The sequence below is a fragment of the Mus caroli genome, unplaced genomic scaffold, assembly GCF_978045245.1.
Source record: "Mus caroli unplaced genomic scaffold, Mus_caroli_1 scaffold_2, whole genome shotgun sequence".
Taxonomy (NCBI): domain Eukaryota; kingdom Metazoa; phylum Chordata; class Mammalia; order Rodentia; family Muridae; genus Mus; species Mus caroli.
In genome coordinates, this window is record NW_028227257.1 from 88,346,982 (window position 1) to 88,362,376 (window position 15,395).

At 38.9% G+C, this 15,395-nt stretch overlaps 1 protein-coding gene across 8 annotated transcripts in view; it reads right to left on the minus strand.

The window, feature by feature from the left end:
* Window positions 1-131, minus strand: part of Phf21a (PHD finger protein 21A) — a 142,222-nt gene extending 142,091 nt beyond the window's left edge. For 7 of the 8 annotated variants that reach the window (XM_021185664.3, XM_029474161.2, XM_029474168.2 and 4 more), the window contains exon 1: window positions 8-131. In XM_021185664.3, coding sequence (XP_021041323.1) covers window positions 8-61 — 54 coding nt within the window. In that variant the 5' untranslated portion in view covers window positions 62-131. The remainder of the gene's footprint in view (window positions 1-7) is intronic. The other variant, XM_085834641.1, reaches the window with a different exon arrangement.
* Window positions 132-15,395: the final 15,264 nt, after the last annotated feature.

The following is a 15,395-nucleotide window of genomic DNA, read 5'->3' on the forward strand; positions in this document are numbered from 1 at the left end:
CACATACCTGGTGAACCTGAATTTCCACTTTAAGAGCCTCCTGTAGAGTCTGCAACTCCATCCTCTGCCTTCTCCACGCTCTCTTATGTCTGCTAATTCTACAGTGTCTTCAGCCTCCGTTTAAAATTACAAGCTCCTCTTGTTGCTGCAGCTGTAGAGATCATAAAATGTTTAGAATCACTGTGTTGGGGATGAAGAAACTTTTATCAAAATAATTAAATTAGAAATATTATATTTTGTAACACACAAAAAAAAATTGTATCCCCAAAGGACTTTAAAAAAAAAAACAATTCAGTACCAAAACTTTCTGGGTTTTGTCTTTTGGGCATTCCTCTATAGCACACTTCAAATAACTAAGAAAAGGAATACAACAGCAAAAGAGACAGTCAAGGAAACATATGAACACCCACTGTGTGCTCAGCACTGAGGACAGGCAGCTGAAGGACCACTTCCATCCAGATGAGAACTAGCAGGGGAGACTGACACCATCAGGAACACTGAGACACAAGACATGTCAAGCATTTTTAAACTAGAGTGGACAGGGGAGTTCCCAGTCTCCCACCGTGGGGGGTGCACTTGAGTTTGATTACACTCTTACTTACACACGTATGTGTAACTGTATGTGGAGATGTCAAAAGTCTGAATTTATAGTCATAATTGGGACACCCAGTCTCACCTTCCTGTCCTACACCAGCACTACTGCAGCTTAATGAAATGGCTAATTTTTCTTTAAATTTTTTTTTTCTAAAAATGTGACCATGATTTGGGGTTATTTATTAAAGCAAAAGCATTTTTGGTCTGAATAAATTTAAACGTCATTAAAAATCTATTTTCTTCCTTATACCTATTAGAGCTTAGCTAGCACTGCCTTTTAATACTGAGGAAGGAAAACCTGTACCTGACTAGAAGACTCACAACCAGCAGGCTCTCCAGCAACCACTTAGGCACACACAGTCCTCAGCCTGAGCGTCCCGAAGCCTTTTGTAAGATTAAGCTCAGAGCCTGATGGAATCGTTAGCTAAAAAAGTATATTCTTAGGATTTCTAGTTTTCATTATATTTACTTAATCTCTCTGGGTTTAAAACATCAATGACAATCTCTCCTCTAGGGTTTATACACTATGTTATGTAAAATCAGAATATTCTAACCTAAAAAAGATTGAATTCTCAAAGTGCAAAATTCTTTCAAAGTTACATCTCTAGAAGCTGGCAAAGATTTACTGGTAATCATAAAAATTCATACAGGCAGGATATTTAGGGGAAATAATTTTTAAAAGGAGATATATCATGAATTTCAGCCACTTACTATCCTAAAAACTGGAATTATAACGAATACCAGAATCATTAGTAACTCATGGAAAGCAAGGCTTCTATGGTCATGTACATTTGCAACTGCTAATCTGAAAACTATAACAGCCACTTCAATGTTAAGTGCAAAAGTAATCTCCCTTCTCAAACTCTTCATTTATACCTGACAGTTCTGTTCTGCAGGGTCCCACTGTGTGGTCCAGACTTGCCTTGAACCTCCTATAGAGCCCAGCCTGGACTTGAACTCACAATCCTCCTACCTTGGTCTCCTGAGTGCTGGGATTATAAATGTGACCTACCATACCCAGTTTGTAGTTTTAAAAACCATGTGATCTTAATTTTTGCAAAGTTCTATCAGAAAATGTGTCTAAAAAGATTTCCTAAAATTCTTTGTATGTGAAGGATAATCCTGCTGCAAGAGCATGTTCAAAATAAGAAAGGCCTATTTTATTGAACTGTTGGTGACACATCTCAGTAGAGCTCAACTGAACTCTAACTCTGGAAACAGGCAGGTCACTGACATGGAGACCTTACAGCACCCGCCACATCAGGTTAACACTGTTCATACAGTCTAGGCTAACAAAATGTACAGAAAACCAATTTTCATAAGACAGAAGAGTAATCAACAAAAACTTTGAATTAAGTTAAAGTACTTGACACACATGAATGAGAATTCTGCTATGAAACAATATTAACATGAATATACTAGTAAAAATTTTATTGACAGACTGAACAATGACTTTGAGGAACCAGTCTGTACTCATGACAGAAACATGAATTTAATAAGGTAGGTTTTGTCTGTAATGCACAAGATGCATAATGACCAACTCTAAGCAGCCAAGGGTGGGTCTGATGGCACTTCATACTCTGCTAAAGCCATTTGTAGGCGAAAGGCTACTAAGAGCTATTAAACTTTCTTCTTTTGGGGAGTATCAGTATTTTCAAACTTTTCCATAGACAACGCACATCTCCTTTCAACTAAGAAAAAAATAAATGAGAATTAATAAAACATCAGGACGTTTTATAACATGAAAGAAAAAAACCCACAAAAACAAAATAAAACAAAACAAATAACCTCAATAGAAAAAAAGTAGCTGAGTGTGGTGACACATTCCTGTGATCCCAACACTCAGGAGGAGGAGACCAAAGGCCAAAGCCAGCCTCGGAGCTATATGGTGACTTTGAGTCCGGCCTAGGCTACAGGATATCCTGTCTCATACAAAGAAAGAAAGAAAGAAAGAAAGAAAGAAAGAAAGAAAGAAAGAAAGAAAGAAAGAAAGAAAGAAAGAAAGAAAGAAAGAAAGAAAGAGGGGAAGGGAAGGGAAGGGAGAGAAGCAGGGCAGTGGGAAGGGAGAAGGGAGGAAGAGTTCAAGAGGAAAAACAAGGTTCTAACCTGGAGACTCTAAATGTCAAAGTGTGCCTGGTACAACACACCTGCCAGTCAAGCTAATGAGGCGCTGACAGCTTTTACTTCCTCCATCTGGGTGCTGTCCTCTTACTACACATATACAAAGGCATTTAAATGCCAATTATGGATTTTGTTTCATATAAGACTGGTCACAGAGAAACTTATGTGGACTGGAAGATAATTTTGAAATCCTTCATCAGAAAGGTCTCTTTCTGGACAACTATCTTAAGAGATTAGTCTATTCATATAGTTAAAATACATAAGAAATAATTTTCAAACACAAGCCACACATATTGGAGCCTTTAAAATACATGGGGATCTTAGTGTATGCAGCATTATTTAGAGACTGTATGCAGCTTCACAGGACATCATTACTTTTTAAAACTTTTTAAGATAGCATTTATTTACTGGGAGGGGCATACATGACGTGGAGGGTGTGTGGAATTCTGAGGAAAATCAACAATTGTAGCTTGAATTTTTTTCAAGGCAATTGAAATAAAGTTGGTATCTGCCAGGTGCTTGCTTCTGTTCACCATGTGGGCTCTGGGGATCAAACAGTCCTCAGCATGGTGGCAAGGGCCTTTACCTGCTGAGCCATCTCGGCAGCCGCAGAAAAGTATAAGAGATAACTTATTATATTTTTCCAATTCTAGTAAGGGGTGTGTGTGTATAAAACAAATCAGTTACTGAAAGGTGACTATAAACAAATACACAAGATAATAATAGACATTTTCTATCCAACATCTCTGCATCCCTCCATCACTGAGGGCATCCTAGCACAACATCCCAACCTTCTGCCTTCAATGCTGTACACACTAAAGCACCAGGTAACCTAACAGCCTCTCAAGCTACAAAGCAGAACAAAGCAGAAAACAGCCAGATAGCAAGGTGCATGCTATCATAACATTTGGGAGGTGAAGGCACAAGGATCAGGAGTTTAAGGTTATCTTTAGCTACTCAGTAAGTTCAAGGCCAAAGTGAACTGTAAGAAGCATTGTCTCAAAACACACACACACACACACACACACACATGCACACGCACAAAACAAAACAAAACAAAAACCAACAAAACAATTATCAGATCTCACCCAAAAAAAGCGTAGCTAGTTGGTGAAGAAAGACCACTTACTGCCTCCCCCAGAACAAAACAAAACAAAGCCATTCATTCATTATCCTCTGGGAAATGGGGTTCATGTCACCTGTGGCAGGACTGTTGTGAGGGTTGAATCAAGTGAAGGTCTCAGAAAAGGATTTTTTTGTGAATAACCAAGTTTTGAGATATTGACATACTTCTTCAAGCTTTAACTTTGAATCAAACTTGTTAAATTCTCAGGCTGGAGATTTGGCTCAGTGTTTGAGTCAGGACCCAGGTTTGACTCCCAGCATTCTCATGGAGGTTCATTCCTTCCTCACACAGCTGGCATGCATTTGGTGCACAGACGTACATGCACGCAAAACACTCATGTACTCAAACTAATAAAAATAATTTTAAAATGAAAAATAAAATTAAAAAGCCTTCTCAAATTCTCTAATGGGGCTGTTTTTGCCCTGAAGAGTCTTGCATGAAGCCACACAACCGCTGGGCCTTCTGCTAAGACCTGCAGGGAAGCTCTAAACCCCTTCTACTGCTAAGAAATACTCTGTTACACAACTGACAAAGACTTCTTTTCCCAGCCAAATCTGATAGGTCAACCAAGAGTTCCTTTAATAAGTTCATGGCATGGTGTGCTCCTAATCTGTCCCTAAAGAGATTCCTGTGTTCTCTATACCATGTATTTCCTACATATACAAATGTCCTTGTGTCTGATCAACATTCATAGACATTTTCTGAGAAGTTTACTATTTTAAATAGGAAAAAGTAGATACAAATCTATATATCCCTTTTATCTTGCCCTGCTCTCAAAATTGAAATTCCAGGCTTCAATTTTTTACTATATATTTACTATGCAGTGAGATAAAATAATATCTTTGATGATTAACCAATAGTGCTAAAAATTACTATGGATGCTAAAAATAAAAGGGCCTTTTAGCAGCATTTGTTGAAAGTTTTAAGTATTATTAACATGAATCAAAAAGTGATATTAAGAAATCTAATTTTTCCTTATTATTCTGCAAATTTTTAATATATTCTGACTTATTTCAGAGTACTGTTTCTTTGGTGACACTCCTCAAATCACAGAAAATCTCCCTCATAGAACTTGACAACCCTGACTTTAGAGGCTGACTATTCTAGGACTCTGACCAGGCTGTTTGTTAAAACCACTGTAGCTAGCTGAGTGTTTCCAAACTATTAGACTGAATAGTTACTGTTGTTTAATATTAATAAAATGTTTCTTTTTTTTGGATTTATTTATTTATTTATTTATTTATTTATTTCATTTATGTGAGTACACTATAGCTGTCTTCAGACACACCAGAAGAGGGCATCAGATCCCATTGCAGATGGTTGTGAGCCACCATGCAGTTGCTGGGAATTGAACTCAGGACCTCTGGAAGAGCAGTCAGTGCTCTTAACTGCTGAGCCATCTCTCCAGCCCCCAATATATGTTTCTTTTCTGTTAAATTATCTCTGTTTGTCTGGGTTTACTGGGAAGAGAATAGGTCACTTATTTTCTAAAGACTATGTATAGAGCTCATAGCACTGGGACAAGACAAGAATTCCCACAACATTCTCCTCAGAGGCTGCACCTCTTCCCACCATCATCCCAAAGTACAGGTCAAACTCAGCTTCTGGGGCACAGGCTACCTGCACACTCCCACTCTTCCACTCCCTAACCTCCTGCAGGGAAAGGAAGCACGCCTATCACAGCCCCAACTTCGCCCAACAAGGGGAATACTGAAGTAAAATTTAGAGTTTATAGAAATTCGAAATGAAGATTGGAGAGTGGTGCACAAAAGCACAGCAATGCAGTGTCTGGGACTTCAGAACTGGTTGCCACATGTACTGAAAGGTTGTGGGATGATTTGAGGGTGGAGGGCTGTTCAGGAGAGCCTGGCAAGAAGCTTATAATAAATATAGACCACAGAAAGAGTGACACGGGAACATGTCCCAGCATAACCAATCAATATCATACTTAGTAGTAGCAAAGTCATGGGAGATAGAGTTCAGATCAATATAAAGAAGGACTGAGGATTAGAGCTGTATAAAAAGGAATGGGTTACCTTATGAGGTAGTGGGCTCCCTGTCATTAGAAGTATTCAAGAATGCTGCATGTCATATCCCCATCTTGGAGATTCACAATGCACATTAGCATATTAAAGGTTCTGAGAAGTCCTGCAGTAAAGAGACCTGTTTAACTTTGTTTAATGCAGCATTTCCCAAGTTATTTGACCACAGAACCCATTTCCCACCCCAGACCCAATCTCAACTTCTGTGGAATCAGAATTTCTCAAAACATATTCATTACAGAAAACAAAGCCTACATTTTTTTTAAAACATAGTATTCAATATGCACCTGAATAAGTAACAACCAGTCAGGGATGTAGGCAAAGAAACTGCCAAGTAGGACAGACAGACTCCATGATTCTATAAGACCATGAGATAAAGAATCGTGATTCTTACTTTACAAGGTTCCATGAGAGAAAGGCAATAGAATTAAATGGTAGCAAAAATCTGAGGTTCTCTAGTTCAAGAGTCTCCATTTTATGTTCAAAACCCAGTCTCTAAAGTAAGAGAGATACTAGAAGGACCACAAAACCAAAACTCCACTGGGCACGGTAGTGGTGCATGCCTTTAATCTCAGCACTCAGTAGGCAGATCTCTGTGTATTCAAGGCTAGCCTGAAGTCTATGCAGCCAGCTCTAGGCCAGCTAAGGCTACATAGAGTGAGACTCTATCTGTAAGAAACAAAACTCAAACCAAAAATTTGTCCTACCTATTCTACCCACTAAGTTTATTACTATTTGAGTGATAGATTTTTTTTAAAGCAGCTTTACACTGGAAAATCACACAATTGTAGCTTGAATTTTTTTCAAGGCAATTGAAGAAATAAAGTTAGTATCTGCCAGGTGCTTAAGGTGCCAGATCACCTAGTGCAATCTAGGATCTGGAATTAAGACATCCAAAATCTGAGTAAGTATAAGTTGTAAACTGTTTAAGTTTATGAAAGTAGCGATCAAAAAACATGTTTGTTTCTCTCTTCTTTTAAAAATTATACAAAACAACACACACTAAAAACATAATCTCAGACTTGAAGCCAATCTAATGTTAAGCCTAAGAATACAAACATCAAGAGGCTTCAACTTGCAGGTGAAGGTCGGACAGCTGCAGTGACCTGCCAGCTAATACACAGAGAGGCCTCTAATGGAACAGCACAGCAATGCAGGCCACAGTGCAAACCTCACCTAAACTTGTCTCTCCTGGCTTTGAATTCTCAGGCCTAACTACTCAATTATTGGCAACAGGACCTTCGAGTTTTAATGGGTTATCAAATTCAGGAGCATGCAAAAATAGTGTAGTTATCAGAAATATAAATGCATTTTAGATACAGCTCTGTGAAGCTAAAGATTCACTTTTGGTGCAAACTATAAAGCCTTGTTTTGAAGAAGGAAGCTTTTTTAGGAGGTTAAAAAACAAATCACTAACAAAATCACTTAATATTTGATTGAGTCCAGCTAAATCATGCACACTATGTGAGCTTTGTAAAAATACTTACCAATTCTGGAGAAGCTGGCGCTCCTTCAGCTCTCCAGTCCCCTGCAACAGAAGGAAAAACCCAGTTAAACTACAAACAGATTCATGATGTCATCAAACGCTAAAGACTCAAAGATTTCTAACTATAAAGGGGGAGGGGGGGCACTAAACACATTTCAATCTCCAAAATTTAAAACTCAACAACAAACAAGGAAGAAATGAGTAATTTTTACAGCAAAGAAGGAACGCAAGAGCAATTAAACCTCTGCTTTAACACAGCTTTTCAAGACCAGGAAAATAAGTAGAGAAGACCCTTGAACAACGAGGAAGGCACTGCTAGGGGCACATGCATTCTGAGTCAAATCAGAGCATAGATTTTGGTTCCTCTAACCCTAACTACTATCACTGACTTGTCAACAGGAAGCCTCTCGAGGAAACTCACAGTTATCAACTGATAGTGTGTGTGTTTCAGATAACATACAAAAAAAAAACAGTGAAGAGTGGGTGATAACCACAGGTGACCCACCCACGTGGAGGCCAGCACACTGCCTCACTTTCTACAGATACTTATACACCCCAACTCAGGAGGCTTCAACTTGCAGGTGAAGGTCGGACAGCAGCAAATGGACTACTAGTTATTCCAATCATACCGTGTTACCAGCCAGCTTCATGTGGCTGTGAGCTGACACTTACTCTTGTTTGCACTGCTCCTGGCTGTAAACGCAGCATGTGCACTTGTGTGGATCAGTGGTAGACTGACAGAAGACCCATATGTACTTTATTCATTCAAATGGCTACACTGCCATCTCTTTACAATAAAGCAGAAGAAGCAAGCCCTTAGTTTGTCCCACTTAAAAGGTCTTTTTGTAATAAATTTTGAAATAGATTTGCCTCATGCAAGGCCTTAATTCACAATATTATATAATGTATAAAATAATAGCTATGTATTAAAATAAGTATAAACAGGTGGTGGTGGCACATGCCTTTAATCCCAGCATTCAAGAGGAAGAGGCAGGCGGATTTCTGAGTTCGAGGCCAGCCTGGTCTACAAAGTGAGTTCCAGGACAGCCAGGGCTACACAGAGAAACCCTGTCTCGAAAACAAATAAACAAACAAACAAACAAAAACAAAAAAATAAAAGTATAAACAAATAAATAATATAATCAGAATTTTAGTCAGATTTTCATCTACATTCTTAAATTTATATCACTGCTCGGGACTATGAGCTATAAACACAAAATGATTCTTCTATGCTACATTCATAATCAGTGATAAAGCTAGAAAGAAAAAGTTTTAGGATCCTCACCCAGTATTAGGGAACTAAAATTAAAACAGAGCTTTTAACACTTAGACAACAAACCTATCTAAACTCCACAGAACCAACATTTGGCTATGCCTGAAACAAATGTTTGCTGACCTATGTTACTCCAATAGTGTCTTATTTCCTTGAGGTTCTTTCAAAGACCCTGTCTCTCAGATGAGAAATGTTTGTTAACCATACACAGTCATATTAAGCATAAAGGAAAGTTTATTTAAATGGTTCCTGATTAATGCAATCTATTTATTTCCAAAAGAAATTAACTTGACTATCCTCTTCCTCCTCTTCCTTCTTGATTTGTTTTTGTTTAAGACAAGGCCTCTCTAAAGATCCCTGGCTGTCCAGAAACTCACACTGTAGACCAGGCTAGCTTTGAACTCACAAAGATCTTCCTGCCTCTGCTTCCTGAGTGCTGGAATTAAAGGAGTGCCTCCTGTTTCTTCTTCTTCTTCTCTGAACTCCAGTTCTCCTCAAAGTTCTCAGGAGTCCATCTAAATAGCTATTTTAATCATCAGGATTAGAATGGATTCCCAAGCACAAGAAAAACCATGCAGTAAATCTGTAAACTTACTAAAAAACTAGACTCTGTGTGTCCTCCTGCTTCAAATGACTCCCTGTGCTGAGGGGGAGCAGCGCTGGGCCGCAGCTAACCCCTACTGGATTGAGGGCCAACAGGTGCAAATGAACAGAAACACGTTTCCCGTCTGCAGATGTCCTCAGTCTCTTCAGGCTGTTCTTCATGTATACCCCACGTGTAGGCTAAAGTCCTATCAGCCAATTCTAAAGGAGCACTGAGGCTCTCCTCAGAGATGCGCGTTCTGCTATGTGAGTGTTAGTGAAGCCTCAGAAATTACACTCATGTGTGGCGGGATTTAAGTTCATTTTTGTTTCTCTTTCTTGTTTGTTGTGTTCTTAAACAAGCTTATGAATAGTTTTATCATCTAAATCTTACATTGTCCTTGCATCTTCAACAACTAAAAGCTATTTTGGTATCCACTCTTTTTTTATATACATAAAATATCTTCAACTCTGTGACTTTTAATGATAAAGTTAGCTTTTATGATTATTGCCTCTCAACATCTAAAATCCTTTCAAATAAAATATAATTAGACCCACAAAAAAAAAAAAGAAGATAACTATTTCAGTTACTATAGTGAAAAGTCCACAGTTCCACTCAAAGGATGCCTAAAACAGTGCCAGGCACACGGTGAGCACCCAAGAAACAGTCAGGTTGCCGGGCGTGGTGGTGCACACCTTTAATCCCAGCACTTGGGAGGCAGAGGCAATCGGATTTCTGAGTTTGAGGCCAGCCTGGTCTACAAAGTGAGTTCCAGGACAGCAAAGGCTACAGAGAAACCCTGTCTCAAAAAACCAAAAAAAAAAAAAAAAAAAAAAAAAAAAAGAAAAAAAGAAAAAGAAAGAAAGAAAAGGCTGGGCGTGGTGGCGCACGCCTTTAATCCCAGCACTTGGGAGGCAGAGGCAGGCGGATTTCTGAGTTCGAGGCCAGCCTGGTCTACAAAGTGAATTCCAGGACAGCCAGGGCTATACAGAGAAACCCTGTCTCGAAAAAACCAAAAAAAAAAAAAAAAAAAAAAAAAAGAAAGAAAAGAAACAGTCAGGTCCATGGACTGACTGAATAGCAACTATCTGCTGAAGCCCCTCCTTCCAGTTCCCTAGCCCTCTCACTATATAACTCCTGATACATCAACCTCCCACTGTTAACTGGTTAGATGAATTACATCAAAAACTGTCTTTATCAACGCTGATCACCAGACATACAATAATACCATTTTAAAGTATAATGAAAAAAAGACTAATAAATAGGACTAAATTAAAATTAAAAACTTGTGTTCAACTGAAAAACAAAATGAAATACTACATGGTGCATGAATGCCAGAAAGACAGCTCAGTGGGTCACGGTGCTTACAGTCAAGTCTGAAAACCTGCGTTTGATCCCCAGAACTCGTTCATACTGTGGACCATTTCTGAAAATCATGCTCTGGCACGCATGTCCACAAACATAAATTAACTTTTAAAAAAAGTAAACAAATACATACACCCAGGATATATAAAATTCATTGACACTAGAACACAGTCAGTGCAGGATGGGACTTTTTCTCCAAAATTCAGGAGCAGAGTCAATCCTAAGCTAATAAAGAGAAAATCATGAAGTGATAATATCATGACAGTGATTATAAAACTGCTTACAAGGACTACAGAAACCACACAGGAAAGCAAAGCAAAGGATACAGAAGGAGAGATGCCCCAGTGACTGAGCATATTTCTCTACCAGCCAGCATTGCTCTGAAGCAGGGCAAACTCCTTTGCTCTTCTAAGAAATGAGCAATATCAAACATGGAGAAATACTTTTAGCAAAGTTTTAAAGAAAAGTCACATGTAAGCTACTTAGGGCAAGTTTGAGAATTCAATATCCTTTATGCTTAAAGATACCCACAAGTGAATTCTGCATGTGTGAGCAGAGGTGTAGCTTCAGGGAAGCAGGTCCACATATCCATCAACCCTCAAGGAGACTCAGACACCCAGGAAAGCACATTACTCTCAGACTAACAACAGTCTTAAAATCTGTACACCAACACTTCAAGTATTTCTTCTGAAGACTGGTTGCTAACTGCTATCAAATGCAAAGTGAGCAAAAAAAGATAAATAATTTGTTTGTACAAATTAGTAATGTTGAGAATCAGAATGCAAGGCTGACATGTAAGTCAGTACTTCTCGTACAGAACATACCTAAGTCTGAGGTTTTATTTCCTCTCCTAAGACTTCGAGGGCTCTGTCTGTTTCCTTACTATATTTCATAACTTACTGAGGTCTTTTAAAACCTTAATTATTTCAAATATTTCAAATATGGGATTTCTTATTTGAAAAATACACTCAAGAGCTGGACATGGTGACTGCCCATGTGCCTGCAACCCTGTTGAGTAGGAGGCAGCCAAGATGAGAATTCAGAGCTCAAGACCAACCTGGAAAACAAAGCAAGTTCCAAGCTGATCCAGTCGACACAGTGAAACCTGGGATACTCAGTATTTCAAACAAGTCAACAAAACAACATTCAAAATACCCATGCTAGAGTAAATACAATTATTTTGCTTTTAGAGATGAATATTATTTTGCTAACATAACCTTACAAAACAAATTTTTTTTAACAAACTCAAGACTTCCCCGCCATAAAACTTCACAGGTAGCAGCTTTAATTAGAGCAGGCAAAGAAACAAGTCATTCAGATTACCGGCATGGTTATGAAATGTAAAATATTATAAATACATCAAGGATGATTAATAACCACTTCTTAAGTACCTTTTAAAAAGCATCTAAGAACTTTGCATCTAATCTACATTAAACAATAAACAAATTTCATGGGTAAAATTTTAACATGACCATGTTTTAAATTAGGCTAAAATTTAATATGCCCCACTACAAATTTTCAACAATTAAGTTTATAGCCTGTGCTCAATGATAAATTTTGATCGGGGACTAGAATAGCACAGATAATTGTTATTTGAAGATACTTTAAAATGTCACTTCACCTAGAAGATTCAAGTCTTTTCTCTTCCCTCACTATACCTGACAGTCGTTCAATAACTAAGTTTTATACACAAGTTTCAAGTTTTACAGCTTCCTGTCTGCCCTTCCTAACTTCCAACAAAAAGTACATTAAGTCTGAAATTAATGTAAACACAGATAAGTGGTTAGAAGAAAAAAAGCAGAATTCCACCTGACAGAAAGTCCTGCAGTCCCTCCCTCTGTGTCCACCTCTCAACACCTGACAAACAGGTAGCTTAAGCTCCACAGATACAAAATTAAACTCCTAACTCTCTTCCTTCCACCCTCCTCCTCAGCCATTAGCATCTCCATAACTGCAACCCCAGTCTTCTCCGGCAGAAACACTTGGAAGTCACCCAGAGTTCTGTGACATGCTACATCCAACCCAACAGCAACCTCCACCTTCAGGAGGCTACCTACTTTGGCCTCTCATATCAGCTCCATTACTACTTCCCTGGGCCAGCTCACTAGCACCTTTGACAGCAGCCACTGTCCTGACCTGCTCACTGGTCTCCTCACCTCTACCCCAAGCCCCACTGCAAGTCATTCTCTTAACAGCACAGAAGCTTTTCAAAACCCAAGACACATCATTACCCTCAACTCAAAGTCCTTCAGTGGCTGGGCAGCGAGCTCAGAGGGAAGCTCCCGCCCTTGCCCTAACAGTGCACCGGCACTAAGTGACTGCACTCCCTGCCCAGGCTCTTCCACTTGTTTTCCCACTAACCAGCATTGTCCTCCTCCAAGTTTTGTCATGGCTCACTCCCATAGTGTTCATGAAATCTACCAAAGCTTCAGCGAATATAAGATAAAGATTAAAACTGCCATCATAATTGTCCCTCTCCCAAACTCTTACATGCTTTTTTTTTCAGCTTTATTTTTTTTCCAATTTTTATTAGGTATTTTCTTCATTTACATTTCAAATGCTATCCTGAAAGTCCCCCATACCCTCCCCCCCCTTACATGCTTTCTTATACCAAGAATATTCTCTTACCTTTTACCTATGCAAATCTCATTCAGAAACTAGAGCCCAGATAAAGACTCATCATTGACAGAGACCTTCTCTGCTACCATATTCCCTAGTCACCCTCTTTATACTTCCAGGATATCTACCATCTTTCTCAATTTTTTCTTTCCTTTGTGGTGCTGGAAATAGACTATAAGGCCTTGTATGTTCTAGGCAAGTGTTGTACCTTTGAACTCCTCTGAGCCCTGCCTATATTTAGAATTTAACCACATAGTACTTAATGTTGTAATATATATATATATATATATATATATACATATATATGTATATATATACATATATATATATATGTATATATATATATATGACTTTATGGACCTAATAGAAATATACACGCATACAGGTACACAGGCATATGCACACACACAAATGTATGCCAAAACACATATGCACACACATGTAAAATTGATACCTTGTACATTACTTTTCGATCTTAAATCAAAAGCACAAAAAAAACTAATACACATAGATTTCACTGACCCTACCCTTAAACTAGAGCCCAGATACTTAGGCTTTTAATTTCATAGTTCCCCAGAAGAGCCTGAATATTCATCAGATTAAAGAACGCTGCCTAACTTACAGTGCTCCACTGCCTTTTGTGCCTTTGTACCCTCAAAGAGCCTAAAACTAGAATGAACACTTCTGAGGATCCCAGCCCCCCTTCATCCCACAGCACAGAGGTCTAAGAAATCCGGACAACTAAGTAAACATCCACAAAAGATAAAGGAAGACAAAATACAGCCTCCACTCCAGACTCACTACTTTCAATCTTAGAACTAAATCTTTTATTAAACTATAAATACATGAATGAAAGTCATAAGAATCCCTAATTCACAGGAAGGTGTAGTGGACAGTGGTTACTTCTTGACCAGTGGCTGCAGTATTTAAGCCTCACAGCAGTGCACAGCAAAGTCAATATGATTGCAAAGTACCCAACTGGCTGATGACTGAGACAGAGAGGCCAGAGAGCAAGTGTAGAAATCCTTCTCGGTACAGTACAGTGATGATGATGATGATGGTCATGACTTACAAAGCTCTCCTACAATATACACAAAAACTGTTTAAGTCACTTGTTTTGTGGTAGAAGAAATGAACAGAAATAGGCCTTGCTTCATCATATTATAAAGTACAAAAATCATCAAAAGTTTCTACAGCTCTAAGCTATAAATGTTTTGAGTCTAATCACGGTGAAAACTTAATTACAGATCAGACTCAGTAATTCATTCCATATCCCAAGACAACTCAAATTCAGTCTTAACAGTCAGTTAACCTCAAGACCAAAGCTCCTGCCATCATCAACAAAAACAACAAAGGTATCTACAAGGCATTATAAAAGAGCCTGGGCTTATCTTGGTGTACAGGGACTTAAGCTAGTGCCTCCTATTAACACTAATGGGAGTTTGGAGCACAGACCATCAGCACTAAGGAGGAGGGGGAAGGCCCAGCTCTACATCAGAGAGGCCCTGTAAGCACACTAACTGCAACTCCTGGGAGTTCTGCTCTCAGAATTGGGGCAAGAGACCCAAATTCCTATGTCTCTGAAGCACAACTACAACTCAAATAAAAGCCACTAAGGAAGGTCACTGGTAAACATCACACTTAGAAAGCAAGGGAGGAAGGAGGAAGGGAAGGAAGGGAGGAGGGAGGGAGGGAGAGTAAGAGGGGGGTACATTTAAAGAAAAATTAATTGTTTTTTAATTAAAGCACAATAAACTCAAATACAGTGAGAAGCTTATCCAAAGAAACATGCACACAACACAAAAACTCCTCCCTGGTATACTACAACCCTGTTTTCAAACATGGAGAAACCCTGCAGTCCTGACAGCCAAGAAAATCAGAACTTCCCAGACAAACAGATAATGATCCCAAGCTGCCACTAACAGCCAAACAAACTAAATAAAACACCAGCTCCTTAACCTTACTGTGAGCCACCATACTTCCCTTAGATAGAGGACTGCTGGCCTAACCAGGCTGGAGGATGAGCAGGTACCTTTCAGGCTCTGGAAACTCCCTCTCCCTCTCTCCCCCTCTCCCTTTTCTTTGCAAACACAGGCACAAAGGCAATGATGCTCTTTGAGCTGATGAGGTTTTAGAAAGGCAAGTTTGGTGTGGCATAGGAAACTAAGAGCAGGCCTTGTTGAAGT